Source organism: Myotis nattereri, assembly GCF_964212035.1.
Source record: "Myotis nattereri genome assembly, chromosome: 14".
NCBI lineage: Eukaryota > Metazoa > Chordata > Mammalia > Chiroptera > Vespertilionidae > Myotis > Myotis nattereri.
In genome coordinates, this window is record NC_138089.1 from 58636414 (window position 1) to 58656100 (window position 19687).

At 58.3% G+C, this 19687-nt stretch overlaps 1 protein-coding gene across 1 annotated transcript in view; it reads left to right on the plus strand.

Annotated features, from left to right (window-relative positions):
• Window positions 1-19687, plus strand: part of ITPR1 (inositol 1,4,5-trisphosphate receptor type 1) — a 168963-nt gene that overhangs the window by 45832 nt on the left and 103444 nt on the right. The window contains exon 5 of the mRNA XM_081106286.1: window positions 17208-17323. Coding sequence (XP_080962412.1) covers window positions 17208-17323 — 116 coding nt within the window. The remainder of the gene's footprint in view (window positions 1-17207; window positions 17324-19687) is intronic.

Consider the following 19687-nt stretch of genomic DNA (forward strand, 5'->3'; position numbering starts at 1 on the left):
AATAAGAAGGGGTGTCCTGGTTCGGGCAGTACGTGCTGGGGGTTTGCACAGGGCGGCCATTTCTGGTTTCCACAACAAGGCTGTTAATCGTGCCGTGGTGACAGGCAGCTCTGGGATGAGAATGGACCGTGTTCCACGGGCATCTCCCGTGTGTGCTCCCAGCCGGTGAGGCCGTGCTTTCTCTGTTCAGAGCGAGCAGCCGCGGTTCACGGAGCCGGCTTCGTACTTCTGTCCCTCACAGCACCCGGCTCCACCCCACATCTGGGAGGACGCTGGCCACTGCGGAGAGGCTCAGCACGTACTTGCTGGACGAGTTAGAGTCCCGTCACGCGTGTGTCTGAGCCGCTGTGGGCGTGGGGCTGGAGCCCGCTGGTGCTCACCTGGCGTCCAGGTGCAGGGACGGCAGAGCAAAAGCCTCCGGCGCCTCCTGCCTCCGGCGTCTCCCGCCTCCAGCCGAGGCTTCTGCTCCATCTGCCTGCGGCTGTTGGACAGGAGAGCCGGTGGGACAGTCTAGACGCCGTGTCCAGCCTCTGAGGGGCAGACATTCGGGGGGACGGAATGGTTGCCTCTGCCCTCCTGGCCCGGCGCCCCCTCCTGACGAGCCTTGGCTGCCCTTTGTCACCTGCCTCGTTTCCTGTGGCAGCTCGAGGGTACGGCCTCGTGGGCACAGCGGTGGCTGGAAAGGGGTTTTATTATTTTTTATTTTTATTTTAATCCTCACCCAAGGATATTTTCCCATTGATTTTAGAGAGAGTGGAAGAGAGAGGGAAAGACAGAAATATTGATATGAGAGAAACACATCGCCCGGTTGCCTCCTGCACACGTCCTGACCAGGGCCTGAGCTGGAGAGGAGCCTGCAACCGAGGTACATGCCCTTGACTGGAATCGAACCCAGGGCCCTTCGGTCCATAGGCCGACGCTCTATCCACTGAGCCACACCGGCTGGGGCGGGAAATGGGTTTTAAAGCCGAGAGAGTCCTCCTGCAGGGACAGGCAGCCTGATGAGCCTGAGTCCCAGATGGACTCCGACACCCTCCTTAAGAAAACCCCAGAAAACCCCAAACAATGGGCTTTTCTTCCAGCTCCCTGGGATGTCCCTGGCACTCGCCCACCTGCCGGCCCGCCCCGAGGGGCTCTGGGATTAGCTTGATGTGTAACGGCTTTGTTCTCCCCCAGCGGGTCCGGGATGAAGTTATTCGGACGGAAACCGTGATTCTGAGGGACCTGCACACGCTTGCTGAGCAGAGCGCTTCTGCCTTAAATGGTCTTCCCTGTGCGGGAGCCGGCGGCACCGTCCAGGCTGGGACAGTGTCTTGGCCTGCCCCACCTCCTTTGGCCTGGAGGTCGGTTCCGGCCTTGCGAGGGTCATAGGGGCAGTGACATTTAAGACAGGCCGTAGGCGCCGGGGCCTGTGGACAAGAACCAGGTGTATCAGCTACGCGAAATGCGGAGGTGACCGGGCCAGTGTGCGCTGTCTCATTCAGTGCTGCGTACACAGCGTGTTCGCTTTGGACGTTCCGCGTCTCTGCTCAGGATCGGATGCTTTCCGGGGGCTGGACACACCTTCTTAAGGAAGCCACCGGCCCTCCTTCCTCCTTGCAGGTCCCTCCTCCCACCCCTCCCCCCCCCACCCCCGTGGGCCAGTTCAAAGGGGAGAGCTCAGCCTCAGATTGGTGCTGGGATGAGGGAGCACAAATAAAAGGGATCAAACTCCTTTTAGCCCGACTGGTCCTGCTGCTCAGTGGTTGAGCATCGGCCTATGAACCAGGAGGTCACCATTTGATTACTGGTCAGGGCACTGGCTCAGGTTTCAGGCTCAATCCCCAGTAGGGGGCGTGCAGGAGGCAGCCAGTCAATGATTCTCATCATTGATGTTTCTCTCACTCTCCCTTCCTCTCTGAAATCAATAAAAATACATATATTTTTTTTTTTTACAAAACAACTTCTGTGAAGGGGAGGATGGAGGAAGATCAGAGAGAAGATTTAGGTGGAATTTATCCATCACCCTTTCCTGGCTTCCTCCCTACTCGAGGAGGATTTATTTAAAGGAAACCAGAAGTAGGCAGACTCCAGTGCAGTGGTAGCGTGCTTGGGAGATACAGCATCTCTGCTGAGCAAAGCAAAAGGTGCATGAGAAATCTCGTCGCTCTCCGGCAGCTTGTTGGCGGTCACCCCCCGCCCCAGCCCCCCTCGCTGTGGGCACGGCGGACCCGGTCAGAGTGATCAGAGGTGAAGCCCTCGGCTGTGGGCTGTCCATGGAGGAATGTTGCTGCTGTGAAATCTGTAGTGTCATCACAGGCTGACGTGACCTCGTGTTGGAGGAACGTGGTGTTGGTGTTTGCTGGGTGTGTCAGGGGTGGTGGGCAGTGATGGCTAAGCCCACCGTGGAAGTGTCTAAGGCAGTGGTTCTCAACCTTCTGGCCCTTTAAATACAGTTCCTCATGGTGTGGCCCAACCATAAAATTATTTTCGTTGCTACTTCATAACTGTCATGTTGCTACTGTTATGAATCGTCATGTAAGTATCTGAGATGCAGGATGGTCTTAGGCGACCCCTGTGACAGGGCCGTTCGACCCCCAAAGGGGTTGCGACCCACAGGTTGCGAACCGCTGGTCTAGGGAGACGCAACCTGGTTTCGTTGTTTCTTTTCATCGTCGGGATTGAGCAGCATTGTAACCTGCAGTAATGACCGGCATTGCAAGGCAGTGGAAAGCGAATTTCTCTGGTTAAATGCATTGAACTCCTAGAAGAATCGATGGGTGGGGAATGGAACTGGTGGGCGGGGGGAGCCCTTCAATTCGGTAGGACCCAAATCGGTCTTCGGAGAGTGGGCCCCAGACCTGCGGGTGCCTGAGAAATGCCTCGGGAGCGAGTTGCAAATGCCGCTTCCTAGGTGCCGCCCCCGGGTTCGGTGGGTCCGGGGGAAGCCTGGCGAGTGTGGGCGGCTCGCAGATGCTGTGAGGAGCGATGGCTGGAAATGATGGTGGGAGGGAGGGGTTGGTGGAAGGCAAGTGCCTGGAAGTGAAGAGTGACAGCGTTCAGTGAGGAGGCAGCTCGCGCCCAAGATAGAAGCAGAGCATTTATCGGGAGCGGGCGGCAGCGTCTCCGGTGGGTCGGGGGGCCCAGCGCCGGGTCACGCGATGGCCACGGGACCTGTTCCCCCCAGAGCACTGTGGCTCTGCTTGAGTTTGTTATTTGAAGGTGGCTTACGAGTGAGGTGAAGGTTGAGGTGGAAATGTCACTGCAGAGGAAGCGCTGAGCTGGCCTTGCAGAGTAGCTTCCTTCCCAGCCCAGCATGTAATGGGGGGAGCCTGGGCACCCCGCGCCAGGGGCATAACATGCGAGGGGCCCGCGGAGCTCTAGCTTACAGTGACCCCCAGTGAGTAATCACTCTACTTACTCGTTCGCTCATCAAACATTTATAAGGCACCTATTGTAGGCTCGGTCCAGGGCTAGGGCCCTGAGATTCTGCTTTAAAAAAAAAAAAAAAAAAAAAGATACAGCTCAGTGGTTGAGCGTCAACCTAGGAACCATTCCTGGTCAGGGCACAAGCCCGGGTTGTGAGCTCGATCCCCAGTAGGGGGCGTGCAGGAGGCAGCCGATCAATGATTCTTTCTCATCGATGTTTCTCTCTCTCCCTCTCCCTTCCTCTCCGATATCAATAAAAAAAGATTTTAAAAAAATGCAGATTCTGTGGGTCCAGAGTGAGGGCTCAGGTCCTGCGTGTTCAACAAACTCCCAGGGATGCCCAACTGCCTTGGGTGGACCGCCCTGAGGCGCCAGCCCGAAACCAGGGACATTGGTGGGTCTTCGGTTGAGCACAGATCTCCCCGGCATGAGTTTGTTGTTGTTTTTCATCGTGTCATAACAAGGTGCAGAGTAACTACAAGAATGCCTTTGCATGTATGCATAACCCATGGACACACACAGTAGGGTGCTGCAGGCCTGGGGTGGGGGGGTGAGGGGTGCGGGGGGGCAGGGGCGGGCTGGAGGGGACCAATGGGGGGAAAGGGGACATATGTAATACTTTCACCTATAAAGAACTATTTAAAAAAATAATAATTTTTTAAAAACTTTGCTATTGAAATTCATCCAGGAATAGAGCTTCATGGTGGCAAACCCTCTCCTTTTTAACCCTATTCGCCTCATTGAAAACATCGTCATTTTAGGTAAAATAAGATTTCTGGAGGCCACCGACCCTCCCCTGATAGCAGACAGACCGGCTGCCAGAGCCACCCGCCCGTGGGGAAGGACGGGAGGACGCGGGGGCCTGCGGTGGGCACTCCTTCCTCTGCTCCTCCCACCCCCGCGCTTAGGTCCGTGCGGTGCCCACGCCGGCATCTCCCGCCCAGAACGTCTCCAAGGGCAAGGGCATTACCACCTGACGCTCACCCCCCAGCAAGTGCCTGGGAGGCTGCACATTCCGTACGAATCTCGAGATATTGGCCTTTTGACTTCCGGTTCGTTGTTTGTTTATAGAAGCAGAAGGAGAAAAACGATTACTCTCAGATTGCTATCAAGCCTGACACTCTCCGGCTTCGCAAAGTCATAGGGCACGGATCGAGCTTTCGCGTAGGCGTTTCTTCTCTTAGGTCGACGTGAAGTTAAAAACTTCGTTGCATAAGATTCCATAGAAAACAGGTTTTCTCTGTCACTTTGAAAAAATACATACATTTTTATTGATTTCAGAGAGGAAGGGAGAGGGAGAGAAGTAGAAACATCAGTGAGGCGAATCATTTGTCAGCCGCCTCCTGCACGCCTCACACTGGGGATGGAGCCCGCAACCCAGGTAGGTGCCCCGACGGGGAATCGAACCGTGACCTCCTGCTTCACAGGTCGATGCTCAACCACTGAGCCACGCTGGCTGGGAGTCACTTGTTTTTTAAGGGTGATTTTTTCCGTGTTTCAAGTGACGGTATCAGAGAATGCCGGAAGAATGCTCGGAGGGGCGAGTTCAGCACGCTCGCCTTGATTTCTTTCCCTCTATCATCTGGATTTCCACGTCCGAGTGGGAAATCTCCATGGCTGCCAGGGCGTGAATCCAGCAGTTTTTCCAGGTGTGTCTTCCACGGCACGCTGTGGACCTGGAGATCTGCCCGAGGGAGAAGGGGCCTGGGTGCTCACCCAGCCCAGCCCGCGGTCTGTGTCTGAGCTCCATGGTTCATCTCTCCCTCCCCTAACGCCCGTGTTCACTAACTTCCCAACCAGCATCTGTGCCGGGCACGGGTCATGGAGGGCGCCCCCCGCGGCCGTAATGAAACCAGGGAACAGGGCAGCCGTGGGTCCCCGCTCAGAAGGTTTTTCCTCTGTGCATTTTTTTCATCTTACCTGCGTCGAGATAGACCAGCTGAAACAGAGAACAGGAACAGTGCGGTGTCATCGAGAGGGTGGGACCCACGGGGCCAAGGCACCTGTGTTTCTTGTTGGGTTTTTCTTGTGGGTTTTTATCTCGTCATTGGAGGCCCCGAAGTTGTGACCAGAATAAAGCAGTGGGTTGCCCCATGGGGTCCCGGAGTTTGGACCGGTCCGGGTGTTTCATTTGGTTCTGCCCGCCCCGCTGCGTGAGGGTCGCCATGGCCATCGGGACCTGAGCGTTCTGATACAGGGAAACGCCATGGGTGAGGCGACGTCGTGACTGGCTCCGGTCAGCTAGCCGTGTGACATCAGGACCAGGACTTCCGCTGTCCGGCCGCCCTGTGCTCCTGAAAGATGTGCTGCTCCCGGGATGGGATGAGATGATGATGTACGTACGTAGGTGGTAGGCAGGACATTGTAAGGTAATGTGACTTAATAGCAAACATCAGGCATTTGCTGAGCTCTGGAAATATTGTTCGTACCCATGCCCAGGTTGCGAGCCCCCAGTGGGGGGTATGCAGGAGGCAGCTGATCAATGATTCTCTCTCATCATCCCTTCTCTAAAATCAATAAAAATATGTTTTAAGAAAATATCCTAAAGCGGTCATTGTAATACCTGGTCCCCACCCCCTTGCAGAGACAGGTTTCCTTGGTGAGCGGGGCAGGGCAGACCCCCTCCATGGGCAGGCCCTAGGCACGCCCCGCCTCCGCAAGCCTGCCATTCGCTGTAAGCCCACCAATCACCAGGTGGGAGGGATCGAGGGGCCGGAGCCAGGCTCGGAGTGTCCCCTTGGGCAGACTCCCCTGCCAGGGGGAACCTCAGGCAGCAGAACGAAGGTTCCCACCTGGTCCCCGCCAGTGTCCGTTGCGTCTGTAAATATTGGGCACCAGCAGGTGCTCAGCAGTGAGTCCCGCTCTGGGCCTCTGACTCCGTGGCCCTTAGGACTTCGCTGTGTTGCCCACGGGACACCAACCAATCCCCACTCCCACTTCCAAACCCTAACATGGCGGAGACCTAACTACCACCTGTTTCCCAGGAGCTCCCCTGAGGGCCACCTGGCCGTGGCCCCAGCCTGTCCCGAGAGCCCGACCGTGAGAGTGTTTTTGCTGAGGCAGCGGGAGCAGGGGACTGTTGGGTGGCCATCCGTCTGTCTGTCCGTCCGTGTCCTGAGAGGTTCGTGAGCTTCACGTCCAGGAGGACTGCCAGCGTGGCCGGCGTGGCCGGGACACACCTCCGTGACGGTGCGGGCTCCTGTCCGCAGTGTGGCTCCCGTGGGAGGGCGCAGGATTCCCAGGACCGGCGGCTTGCTGTTCCCAGCCTGGAGGCGTATCCGTCGGTCACGTGGACATAATTTCGGTTGCTCGCCGTATTAACCCCTTTGGGCACACCAGGCGCGGCGCTGCTGTCTATATCGGGAGCCACCCCTCCCCGGTATTAGCCGCTTCTGGGACAAGCACCGCCCACCCCGTTGTGAGCTTTACGCGAAGCAAACATCTATTTTTGCTCTGTGCAGGCTCCACAGGATGAAGTGCTAAAATTACCCCAAAGCTCAGAAACCGTTTGAGATGCAGAAATGGCTGCAGGGACGGAGTCCTTTCCTGCCCTGGTTGGGACCAAGCAGCATGGGCCCGACCAGTCCTGCGCGTTTGTTCCGAGGCTCGCGGGGTTGGGTGTCACGGAGACCGGCCGTTTTCCCGCGCACTCCGGCGTCATCTTGCCCACACAAACTCTTAAAGAAACTTAACGTAATGTGTACAGGCTTTATTCAGTTGCCCCAAAAGAAACGGTCTGTGTGGGTTTTGAAGACTGTGAGTTATTTTACAACTTAAAAAAGAGAGAGCCCGCTGTCGTGGATCAGTGGTTGAGCATCGACCCATGAACCAGGACGTTGCGGTTTGATTCCCAGTCAAGGCACAGGCCCGGGTTACAATCTCCAGTGTGGGGCGTGCAGGAGGCAGCCGATCAATGATTCTCTCATCATTGATGTTTCTATCTCTCTTTCCCTCTCCCTTCCTCTCTGGAATCAATAAACATATATATATCAAAAAGAGAGACAAATGGAAACAAACAGACGGCTGGTTAGAGTAACAAGAAGACATCGCCTCTGCCTCTGAACCCCATGTTTTCGAAGGCGACGTTGTGTCCTGAGCTGCTGCCCTCGTTACCAAGAGTAGGGTCCCGGTGTCAGACCCCGGGCTCTGAGGTGCGGGGAGGTGCCCCTTATTTTTATCAGGGAGACACCCTCCCTCCCAGCACGTTAACAAGCTTTCCGACAGAAACACTGGATGGAGCCAGAGGAGCAGCTGGTCATTTTAAGGCTGCGTTCCCCCCGCATCTATAGGAACCCATCCCCCCATCTTCCTGTGTCCAGGGCGAGCCGGTTGGCCACTTCCGGGGTGTTCGGGGGTGCCGTGACTTCGCGCCCCCGCCAGCACAAGTGCGCTAGAGCTGGACTTGGTCTCGCTCACCCCTCTGTGCCATTTGTGGGGTCATCTGCGAGCTTCAGGGGAACAGAGAGGCCCGAGGTGGACCGAGCCGGCCACGTCGCATTGGACGGAAGCGGACAGAGGCCTCGAGGTCTGGACCGAAGGGACTGGCAGCGCGTTTCCCCGAGGCCCTGGCCTCGAAGGCCTCCCCTCGGGCTGTGCAGGTTCTCACCCTCTGCTCGGCTGTTCCGTGAGAGACTGGCTCGCAGAGACCTGGGTGGCCGGGACAAGTGAAAGCCTGTGGCCTTCTGGGAAGTTTGTGGGACGTGCGCCCTCCCGCCAGCCGTGTGCCTGTGTCCCTGTGGAGGTCCAGGGGCAGGGACAACGCCCAGCCGGACCCTGCAGACAAGTTTTCTTTGACCCCAGCCTCGATGTTAGCAATCTTTATTTAAATTCACCTTCGACCTATCAGCGCCTGATGGCATAAGCGGGGAGGGGGAGGTTTAAAAACCCAGGCCCTCTCCCCTCTGCGGGAGATCCGCTAAAACAGGAAGTCGGGTCTGGAGCAAAACGAAAAAAAAAAATGTGTAAAATGCAAGTTGTCTCATAAATATTTTCATTTTGTAAAAAATTGCAAAGTTATTGGGCAGCCTCATCTGTAACTTTGTCATATGTGAACTTGACCCGAGAAAACTGCACACACAGGTCGATGGTGTTGGGAAAGGAGGAGGGTTTGCGTGGTGGCACCGCCTGCGGCAGCTGGAGGTGCGAGCCGGGCTGGGCTGGGCCGTCCTGGGCGGTCAGAGGCTGGGATCCCCACGCGGCCTCCTGGGACGGAGGAGGCCTCTCTCCTCGTCGTTTCTGCATTTCCCTCCCCGTTCGCAGCCCACCCGGCGCATCGGCGCTCACGCTGCGTCTCCAGCGGCTGCATTAGGGGAGATACCCCGCTCCTCCTGGCCTCCTCCTGGCGCGGAGCTTTCACTTGCCTTATTTGGTGACGCTGTGGCCTTCCTGGTGCCTGGAGAGGCCGGTCACCAGTTTTCAGGATTCTCCCAGTTCATGGGGCTCTGAGCTGGGAGCCGGGGCTCCCTGCAGCTCACGGCTCTGGTTGGACTGGGCGATGGCGGCTCGGTGTGTCCTGAGGATTCTCGGTGCCTCTGGGCTGAGGCCATGCCTGCCTCCCTGCGAGGTGGTTACCTGGAGCGGCTGTCGCGCAGAGGAACCGTGCTCTGCCCCCAGGGACCCACGGACATGAATGGCCGGTGCCGGCTGCTGTGCCGGCCAGTCCCGGTGGACCCACCCTTCTCGCTTCGCCCAGTACCTCGCCGCCCGATTGCCTGTCCCCCAGATACTGTGTCCGGTTCTGCTTTCTCTACCTCTGTGGGGCTTTTTCCTGGGCTTTTAAGGAATGGCTCACTGGGCTCACGACAGCCCACATCACAGGCTTGAGAGAGCGCTCACAGGTCATCACTCTCGGGAGGCTCCTCTGATGTTGGTTATGGGGAAAGTTACCCCGTTCGTCATGCACGGAGTCACAGAGGCACCGTCTCGGCTCCCGTCACCCCCACCCCCCTCAACCGCGGAGCCGGCGCTCAGCCCGGCCTGCCCTGGCCGCGCAGCGAGCTGTTTTAGATCATTAGTGAGTTTGGGAAGAGGTGTGGCTGGTCTCTTGGAGCTTCTAGTTGCTGTTCTGTGTTTTTAGCCTAAAAAGGAAGTTTGTAGACCCCCAGTTCCCAGAAGGAGAGCTTTATGCTTTCTGATAAGAGGGGGGATGCGAAGGGGGAGAGGAAGCCAGGCAGATGGAAGCCAATCCTTCGCTCTCTGCCAAAAGAAGCCTTTTTTTTTTTTTTTTGGTTTTTGTTTTCTTTAAGTAGAAGGAAGTTGAATTCATTAGGGGCGCAGAGGGAGGGCCGAAGGAAATGGGTTTCACCTCCCAGAGTGCGGCCACGCAGGGAGAGTCCGGGACTCACTTTCGCTTTCCAGACCTGGCGGTGGGATCTTGCGCCGCCTCTGCGCCTTTTTCCCCTCAGCTCCCTGTCACCGCCAGGCTGCTGACCCTCGTGAAGTTGGGGTGCCAGTACCCTAGGGGTCCCATAAGGCTAAGGAGGAAGCCGGTGAAATTCGGAAGTTACAGGCCAGAGGAGAAACACAAGGGCCGCCCCTGGATGTCAACCCCCAAGATGAAGCCACCCCCCACCCCGTGCTCCCCCCACCCCCAACCAAGAGGGCACTGGGCCCCCTGCCCACGGGCACTCGCCCCCGTGCCATTCCCAGACCCCGCACTTGTTATGGCACCTGCACGCTCAGGCCAGCCCCGGGCCTGGGTTCCCGTATTCCTGCTTCCTCTTTAGAAAATAATGAGCTGGTTTGAGATGATTCACAGCAACTTGCTAAGTCTGTCCCCAGCCAGCTGCCTACTGCTGGGCTAGGCGTGCACACACAGTTATGCGTCTGTTTCGGGTACACAGGAATATTTCTTTTTTTAAAAAAACATATCTTTATTGATTTCAGAGGGGAAGAGAGAGAGAGAGAGATCAATGATGAGAGAGAATCATTGATCAGCTGCCTCCTGTGCACCCCACATTGGGGATGGAGCCCGTAACCTGGGCCTATGACCTCACTAGGAATGGAACCTTGACCTCCTGGTTCATAGGTTGAGGCTCAACCACTGAGCCACACCGGCCGGGCGCACGGCAATATTTCTGTTAAGCTTCCGTTAGTCCTTCTGCACTGGAGGCCAACCCTGTAGGCCGGAGTCAGTTCCTTGATTCTGCTTCCCGCTCGTTCTGCTCTGTGATCCTGACCCCTGATCACTGCTGGCACCCATGCCAGGCTGACAGACACGTCTTCCTATTCCTTCCTCACTGTGGGCTGTGCTGGTTGTAGCCTTGTTTCACTGTTGGGGAAACTGAGGCTGGAAGAACGAAGAAAGCAGCCAGTGAGTAGGAAGACGCTGCCTTGCCCACGGCTCGCGGTGCTGCCTCCAACACTGTTTCTCAGCCGCTAGGCGGCCCAGGTGCAGGGCCGGCCGCCGGGTTAGGCGCGCCGGGTGTGTCCTGATGTGGCTCTCCATAAGGCCACCCTTTGCCCGGCTCTGGTGCTAGGCTCTCGTGCAACCAACTGCGCTTTTCCCCGACGCAGAGTCACCTGGGAAAATCAGGACAGGAGCGAGCTGCCCCTCCCTGCAGCTGGATGGGCTGTGGGAACAGATCCTCTTACATTTCCCCTGGAGACAGCCGGCCGGCCGCGGGCTGGGCTCTAAGACAGAGTCTCTCAAATGTCGCGGCCGGCGGAGCGGCGGTCACGTCAGGGGCGGAGGCTGATGGCTATCTCCCTGCCAGGGTCCAGCCTGCGTCACAGGCCCCGGGTGACGCCAGAGCACAGGTTCACGGCTTCGGTTCACGGCTTCAGTTCACGGCTTCGTCTGGAGAAGCCGGTGCCTAGACTGCGCCTCCCTCCTTTTCAGGTCGTTTAGCGAGGGAACCTCATCGTGGCTGCGGAGTGTGGCTCCCGGCAGCCGCATGGAGGTCGTGGCCTCGGGAGGAAGGGACGAGAGGGGGACGTGGACGGTTGGGAGAGAAGCGGTCTCGTTTGGGAAGGACTTACGGAAGGGCAGGCGCTCCCGATGGGAGCTTAGCGTCTCGTCCTCGGGCGGCTCTGGGTCTGGCTGCAGGCGGGGCCAGGCCTCGGCGGCTGAGCTGCGATGCACGGCCGGGCCGGCGGGTGGAGGAATCGGACAGCACAGGCGGCCTGAGCAAAAGGAGCCCCACACCGAGGTCACTGAGGCGGGCGGGCGGGCCGGCAGGGGAGCAGGTCTGAGGTCCGTTCCAGAGCCGCGGGCTGCAGGTCGAATCTGTGTCACCCGGAGGCAGCTCGGTGCAGAGGCTGCCACATGCCCATCTGCTGGGTCCGGAGCAGAAGCGTGGAGGGGAGTCCGCTGAGCCTGGCTCGGTGGCCGGCACGCGTGGTGGAGGCTGCATTGGTTTTTTCTTGGTATGAAACCAGGCCCCTAAATGCTCAGCCCCCCGAGTCTTCCGGTTCCATCTGGCATTTGATGCTGGAGTGGGCCCTGGAGCATCCCGCCCGCTGATCCCCAGGCTTGAATAGAGTTCAAGCTTTTGTCAGAATCATGCAGGAGCTTGAAAAACCGGGTTTCTCGCCTGGCCGCTGTGGCCCAGTGGTTGAGCGTCGACCTCTGAACCAAGAGGTGGCCGGTTTGATTCCCAGTCAGGGCACATGCCCGGGTTGCGGGCTGGATCCCCAGTGGGGGGCGTGTAGGAGGCAGCTGATCAGTGATTCTCTGTCATCATTGATGCTTCTCTCTCTCCCTTTACCTTGTTCTCTGAAATCATACAAACATATTTCAAAAAAATTTCAATGGTTACTTTTATGTGATGTGAACTTCACCTCAATAACGATGGTCAACAATTGATAAAATGCAGAATAAAAACAACAGTCCCGTGTCTGACACCTCAGGCCTCCCCTCCTTACAGCAGCAACAAGTTAGAATGTCTTAACCTTCTCCTCCGGTCCCGAGCTCTGTGCTTCCAGATGACGCGAGTCTCCTGATGTCTGTGGATTAATCTACTTTAAATATCACCCGCTGCCTTCCTGTTCCTGTAGGTGAGCTGGGCTTTCGGGCACTCTCCTGCCCCTCCCCCCTCCCATTAGCCTTGCATCACTTTTCTCCTGGCTGAAGTAACATTCCGCCGCCGCAGACTCTCCTGACTGTGTAAACAGTGTGCCCTGCGAGCTGAAGACACGCCAGCGTTTAATATGCAGCTTTCCCCTGGCTTCGTGATGCCCTATCTTTCCTTGTTTGCTTAGCTCTTCCGTAGCATTTGCCGAGCCGTCCTTCCCTCTGCAAGTTTCCGTGTGGGGCGGACAGGGCGACCTCCCACTCCTGGTCCTCCCCGCAGGCCGTCCTCGAGCCCTGTCGCCCTGTCGCCCTGTCCCTGCTCTGCGTGGGCAGGGCCGTGCCTTGCACAGTGACACCCGGCTCCTGGGCCTGTCCCGGCTCCACAGGGGCCAGTCAGCTCGCTTCCCCTGGTGCAGACCGTGGGTTCGCTCCTCTCCACCCTCCACCCTCTTCCCATCTTCATGTTTGGCAACTTGGGACGATGGAGTTGAGTTTCATAGAAGATGGAGTTGGGGTTTTGGTTTTCAATTTTCTTTGTGTTGTTTTGGGGGAGGAGGCGGGCAGGAAGGAAGAGGAAAGCTTTCGCCTTCATCCTGCCCGATGGAAACTCTGAATCGAGTTCAAGCTTCTGTCAGCCTCCGAGAGCGCGTCCCTGGGTTTGGACAGAGCTCCCGGTGGCAGATGGGAGCCGCACTGGATTTGTGATGCTGACTTCCTCCGCTCTCTCCCCCCCCCAGCAGCCTCCTTCCTCTGCCGTCTCCCCCTCACCTCCTGAAATAACTGACTGCTCTGTGGTTGCAGCCCACTAGTCGGTGGACGGCCTACTCAGCATTTCAGCTGGGATGTTTCATGGGCGTTGAGACGATGCATCGCTAAAGTGAAATTCTCCATTTTCCCTCCTGCCCCCAGTCAGCCCTCCGCCTTCCCTTCCTTAGCAGCACCACCAGCAAAAAGAAAGCTCCCCACGGAACCTGAGCTGCAGGGTTCTGTGCTGACAGCCACGGGGCCCCAGCACTCGCTTTGCCCAGGACCCTCCGCTCCATCTCCAGGCTTTTGTCCAGGTGTTTGTCCAGGCCCCTCCCACCACTTCTCCTCCTCCTCCTCCCCCAGCTCCTCCTCCTCCAGCTCCGCTTTCCTGAGGTAGAACCACCGAGTCACTCCTGGAGCCTCAGGGATGATTCATTCAACCAGGTTGACCAGTGTCTCCACCCTCAGGGTCCTTGCACTCTCCAGGGGTGCTGAGGCCGGTGTGGTCTTCCAGCTGTTCTTCTAGCAGCCTTTGTGCGTGAACGGGGCCACTGTGGAGGGCTCCAAGCACCCCTGTGGCTCTGCCCACCCTGTGCTTCCACCCACCTGTGGGGCTCTACCCACTCCTATGGCCCCACCCCCATGGTTCTTCCCACCCAGTGACTCCACCCACCTGATGGCTCCACCCACTCATATGGCCCCACCCATTTATGGGGCTCCTCCCACCTAGTGGCTCCACCCATCCGATGGCTCCACCCACTCCTGTGGCTCTACCCACCTCTGAAGCTCCCCCCGCCCCCCCTTCTCTGACCTGCACACCAAGGTGCTCGTTTCTTAGTTAAACGCATCTAAGCAGCGGGCGTTCTCCCTCCTCCGCGTTCTGGGTGCTGCTTAAACCACGAGCATCACTGCCCACAGCCCTCCCACCGCTGACCCCCGCCCTGCTTGGCTGGCGTCTCCTATGCGGGCCCAGCGTGGCTCTGCTGCAGCTTAGGAATGTGCCCAAGTGATTTTTTGAAACCTTCGTCTAGTTTATTCTTCAGGGGCCTAAAATAACACTTGTCATAAGCTGTTCTTTGTGGCATTTCTTTGGAGTGAGATCAAACCACAGTGTGTGTGTGCGCGCACATATATACTCACACACACACACACACACACACACACACACACACACACACAGGTAGCCGGCCTGGTCTTCTGCCGAGTCCCTGTGTGTGTGTTTCGGTGCCGAGCGCACATGGGGACCGGGCGGAACTTTCAGTGCGCCCTGCCCCGCCACCCCAGGAGCAGAGGGCCACGCGAGCGGCTGAATTGCAGAATTTCGGAAGGTGACTTTCCCATCACATTTGAATCGCTTAATTTAATTTTCACTTCCAATCAGTTGCTAAGCAACTGGGAAGACAGGACGAAATCAGCAAGGCTAATGCGGTTCTGGCGCGAGTTCGTCTCATCTCGTATTTACGGAGCCGGGTGGTTGTAAATACGCTGAGTCCGCTGGGCTGCTCTGTGTCGCCGAGGTGCTCAGTTGGCGTGGGAGTGACAGCAAGGCTGTGGCTGGGCCGATGGCCCTGAGATTCACACTCTGGCCTCGGGTGACCCTCCCGTCGTCCGGAGTGTTGAGCCGTGTTGGGCCGTGTTGTGTGTTCAGTGGGCTGCCGGGCTCAGCCCTCCCGCAGCCGTCGCAGAGTGGAACTCCCGTGGCCTGCGAGTCCCCTGGCATCGTGGATCCGGCCTGATGGTTCCCAAGATCCACCTGAACCAGTTTGGCTTTGAATGTGTGCGCGGGCTGTCAGCGTGGGAAGCGTGCGGACAGAAAGCATAGGCCGTTCCACTCTCCGTGCCTTGTTGTTGGTCAGCTCTGGAATTGTTACTCCACTTGGCCCATAAAGGAAGCCCTGTGTCAGATACTAACACTGGTGACTTAAATGTTCTTTTTCTTTTTTTTTTTATTCATTGATTTTAGAGAGAGGAGGAGGGAGGGAGGGAAAGAGAGAAAGACACCGATGTGCTGTTCCACTTATTTATGCATTCAGTGGTTGATTCTTATATGTGCCCTGACCGGGAATTGAACCCATAACCCTGGAGTATTGGGGCGATGCTCTAACCAGCTGAGCTACCCGCCAGGGCCCTGGTGACGTAAATGTTTTGAATGCTTTTTTAAGTCATGTGATTATCAAGGAAGTCCCCCTTGCCCAGCCCAGGTGCCACCCTCTGTCCTGCGTCGAAGGCAGGACACCTGACCGGGGTGGCCCGTCTTCTCATGGTTGCGTGTGATGTTCGCAGGGCGGTGGGGAGTTCACAGACATCAAACTGGTGGGAATGTCAGCACTCAGTGGCCATGATACAGTAAGTGACCGTGACCTGTGGCTTCCATCCGAGGTGGGAGAGCAGCCCGTGTTAAACAGGTTGAAGAGACTGTCTCCCGTGGGCTCAGATAACTACTTGCAGGAGACGGGGTCTCGACAAAGGCCCGTGGGCGTGTGGCTGCTGGTCATCAGGTAGAAATATTTAGTGAAGAAGGAGATTATAGAAAGGAGGCGGGGAAGTGCCTTTTAGTTCTATAATCAAACATTTTCTTTCCTGAACAGTGGCCGGTATGTGTGCAGCACTGAGCTTGGTAGAAACGCGCTCCCGGCTGGAAGAAGGGGCGAGCGGGTTGGGAGGAAAGCCTGGGGTTCGTGCGCCCGACGGCAGACGAGCTTGTTACCCGAGTTCGCTGTCTGGCTGAGGGGCGAGCCAGGTGCTTGCCTGTTAGGTCCTCAGAGGGAGCTGTGTGAGTGAACAGTAGGAATGTCCGTGGAGGAGAAGACACGTTCTTGACGCTTGTGCCGACCTATTTTCAAGGGACAATTTCTTCACAGTCTGGGTGTTCCTTCCAAATTCATTCATTTTACTCTACAGGTACGCACCATTTGAAAAGCCAGTTTGTCAACATGTCAACTTTTCAGGAGTGTCCATTTTAATATTGGTTTTTTTAGAGCAGTTATTTCTAACCCGTCTTTATATGGGCTTATGCCTCTATTAAAATTGACAAATATACTCGTAAACTATGTGTGTTTATATTTGAAAGCTGTATACACATTGCTGGATAGGTAGCGTTATCAGTAATAATAAAAGCATAATATGCTAATTAGGCCAGACGACCTTCCGGACAACCTTCCAGACGAAGCTGGGGCTGCAGCCGCGGGATCCAGGCAGCCGCAGCAGCTGCAAAGGCCTGCTCTTGCATGAATTTCGTGCATTGGGCCTCCAGTTTAAGAATACAGTACATGCATTATAACGACAAGCAGGAAAGGGGACGTTGATGGAAACGCTTAGATTGGACAGCGGCGTCGTGTCCTGTGATGGCGATTGCCACGTTCTCATTAGTGCCTCGGCACGCAGTGCTTTAGGTCGGGTTCGTCACTAGAGACAATATTCCCAGTGTTTTGTTTATTGTTTCTGACATGCGGGTGGCTCTGCAGCCACCAGTCCGCTGTGCTAGCGTTGCTTCTCTGTAGGGCCGTGTGCAGGGCCACAGGTGCCCGGGGATCCCAGCGGGAGGGCGCCACGGTGAGAGGACATGACGGTCCCAGATCAAGCGCAGATAGTTTCTCTCTGCTCCCCGAGAATCATCTCGTACACACCCCGTAAGAGGCCTCCGCGCCAGCGGGTCCCTCCGCGCCAGCTTCTCTCGTATTTTCACACGTGGTCGGGTGGAGGGGGGGGGGCTTGCGGTGGAGATGCCCGTGTGCTGACACACATGATGACATGTGCAGCGGGGTTATGCGCCCTCGCACTTGCCCAGCAGAAGCTGGGGGGCCGCGGTGAGAGCTGGATTTGACCCTGAGCCCCAGCTCTGCCCCCCGCCAGCCTCAGTGCCCTCCCTGGAACCTCACGCGGAGGGGCTGAGGCCTGAAGGTCAGAGGGGAGAGCTCAGGCCCGTGCCCGTCGCTGACACTCACGCGCGGTTGAACCGCCTTCCGGGCCTCACGGGGTGGCTCCCCTGGGCTGGGGCGCGCCTCCCTCAGTGACCGCTTCGTTGTCTGTCCCCTCCTAGACTGCCTGTTCCGGCTCTGCCCCATGAACCGCTACTCCGCGCAGAAGCAGTTCTGGAAGGCGGCCAAGCCCGGCGCCAACAGCACCACCGACGCCGTGCTGCTCAACAAGCTGCACGTAGGTACCGGCGGCGGCGGGCGGGCGGGCGGCCGGGCGGGCGGGCGGGGCGGGCGGGGCCGTGTGCCGCTGCTCGGGCGGCCCGTGCTCCTTGGTGAAGGGGTAGGGGCTGACCCTGAGGACAGCTGGGTCCTGGTCGCCAGCATCCAGTGTTCTAGGCGTGGCGAGGACACCAGGCCGCCCCTCAGGGAGCCATCAGGGTGGGCCACGCAGTCGCCCCACTGCACCTCACTGCAGTCTTGGCATCGCGCCTGTGGGTCCCTGCCGTTCCCTCAAGGCCTCTGAGGGACTCCCTGTGCCGGGCCCTCCCTGTGCCCGGGTCTCCCTGTGCCCGGGTCTCCCTGTGCCAGGGTCTCCCTGTGCCGGGGTCCCCCTGTGCCTGGGGCCTCCCTGTGCCTGTAACTCCCTGTGCCCGGGACTCCCTGTGCCTGGGGCCTCCCTGTGTCTGTAACTCCCTGTGTCTGTAACTCCCTGTGCCCGGGACTCCCTGTGCCCGGGGCCTCCCTGTGTCTGTAACTCCCTGTGCCCGGGACTCCCTGTGCCCGGGGCCTCCCTGTGTCTGTAACTCCCTGTGCCCGGGACTCCCTGTGCCCGGGGCCTCCCTGTGTCTGTAACTCCCTGTGCCCGGGACTCCCTGTGCCCGGGGCCTCCCTGTGTCTGTAACTCCCTGTGCCCGGGTCTCCCTGTGCCCGGGGCCTCCCTGTGTCTGTAACTCCCTGTGCCCGGGACTCCCTGTGCCCGGGGCCTCCCTGTGTCTGTAACTCCCTGTGCCCGGGTCTCCCTGTGTCTGTAACTCCCTGTGTCTGGGACTCCCTGTGCCTGTAACTCCCTGTGCCCAGGGCCTCCCTGTGTCTGTAACTCCCTGTGTCTGTAACTCCCTGTGCCCGGGACTCCCTGTGCCCGGGGCCTCCCTGTGTCTGTAACTCCCTGTGTCTGTAACTCCCTGTGCCCGGGACTCTCTGTGCCCGGGGCCTCCCTGTGTCTGTAACTCCCTGTGCCCGGGGCCTCCCTGTGTCTGTAACTCCCTGTGCCCGGGTCTCCCTGTGTCTGTAACTCCCTGTGTCTGGGACTCCCTGTGCCTGTAACTCCCTGTGCCCAGGGCCTCCCTGTGTCTGTAACTCCCTGTGTCTGTAACTCCCTGTGCCCGGGACTCCCTGTGCCCGGGGCCTCCCTGTGTCTGTAACTCCCTGTGCCCGGGACTCCCTGTGCCCGGGGCCTCCCTGTGCCTGTAACTCCCTGTGTCTGGGACTCCCTGTGCCTGTAACTCCCTGTGCCCAGGGCCTCCCTGTGTCTGTAACTCCCTGTGTCTGTAACTCCCTGTGTCTGTAACTCCCTGTGCCCGGGACTCCCTGTGCCCGGGGCCTCCCTGTGTCTGTAACTCCCTGTGCCCGGGACTCCCTGTGCCCGGGGCCTCCCTGTGTCTGTAACTCCCTGTGCCCGGGACTCCCTGTGCCCGGGGACTCACTGCCCAGCCGCATGCGCTCTGCATGCGCTCCGTTTCGGGCTCTGAGCACCACAGGCCCAGCATCCCCCAGTCTTTGCGCTTCATCTGTCCTGCCTGGAATGTGCTTTGGGCTCTTCCTGGGCTGAGGCCGGAGCCGCCTTCACCTTCGAGGCTCAGTTCAGGTCTTACCTGCGCGGACTCTCCCGCCTCCCGCTCGGGGCTGCCTGCGGGCCTCCTGCACCGCCGCGCCCTGCTTACGTCCGTCTCCATCCTTTACAAGTGCTGGCGACGCACCCACTGGGAGTTCAGACACACTCCCCAGCACGGCGCACAGCGCACACGCACAGCGCGGCTCGGGCGGCTGCTTCCCGCCGTGTGCGTGTGCCGTGACCTGTGACATCTCATCGTCGGCCGCTCCTCCCAGGCTCCCTCCCTCGAGTGACCTGGGAAAACCTGCATGGCCGCGAGAATGCAATCCCAGAGGTGACCAGGAACACTGAACTCCTTATTTCAAAAAAAAAGCCAGCTTTCTTCTCTACGCGTTTGTGCGTTAGAAGAGGTTTAGGAGGAAACGGACTCAGGGTTACTGATGCGACTTCGCCATGGGATCCCTGCTTTCCTGCTCACTGGGACTCTCCTCTGGCGTCTGCCTCTGTGCGGCCCCTCCAGTGTGGTGTTTGCGGCAGCCGCTTGCCGTTGGGCGGAAGGCCGGTCTCCAGGGGGCTTTCGTGTTTATTTTGGTCAACGGCTGTGCAGGACCCCAGTCAGGGGTCAGATTGTTTTAAATGAACGCCATTTAAGGACTTCGCTGTCTAGACCCCTTGACTTCCTTCCCACTGGGGCATGGGGCTGCCAACAGCGTCGAAGGAGAATGACCTCTAGTGGCCAGGACGTCCCTCTCCGAGCTCAGTGTCATGTTA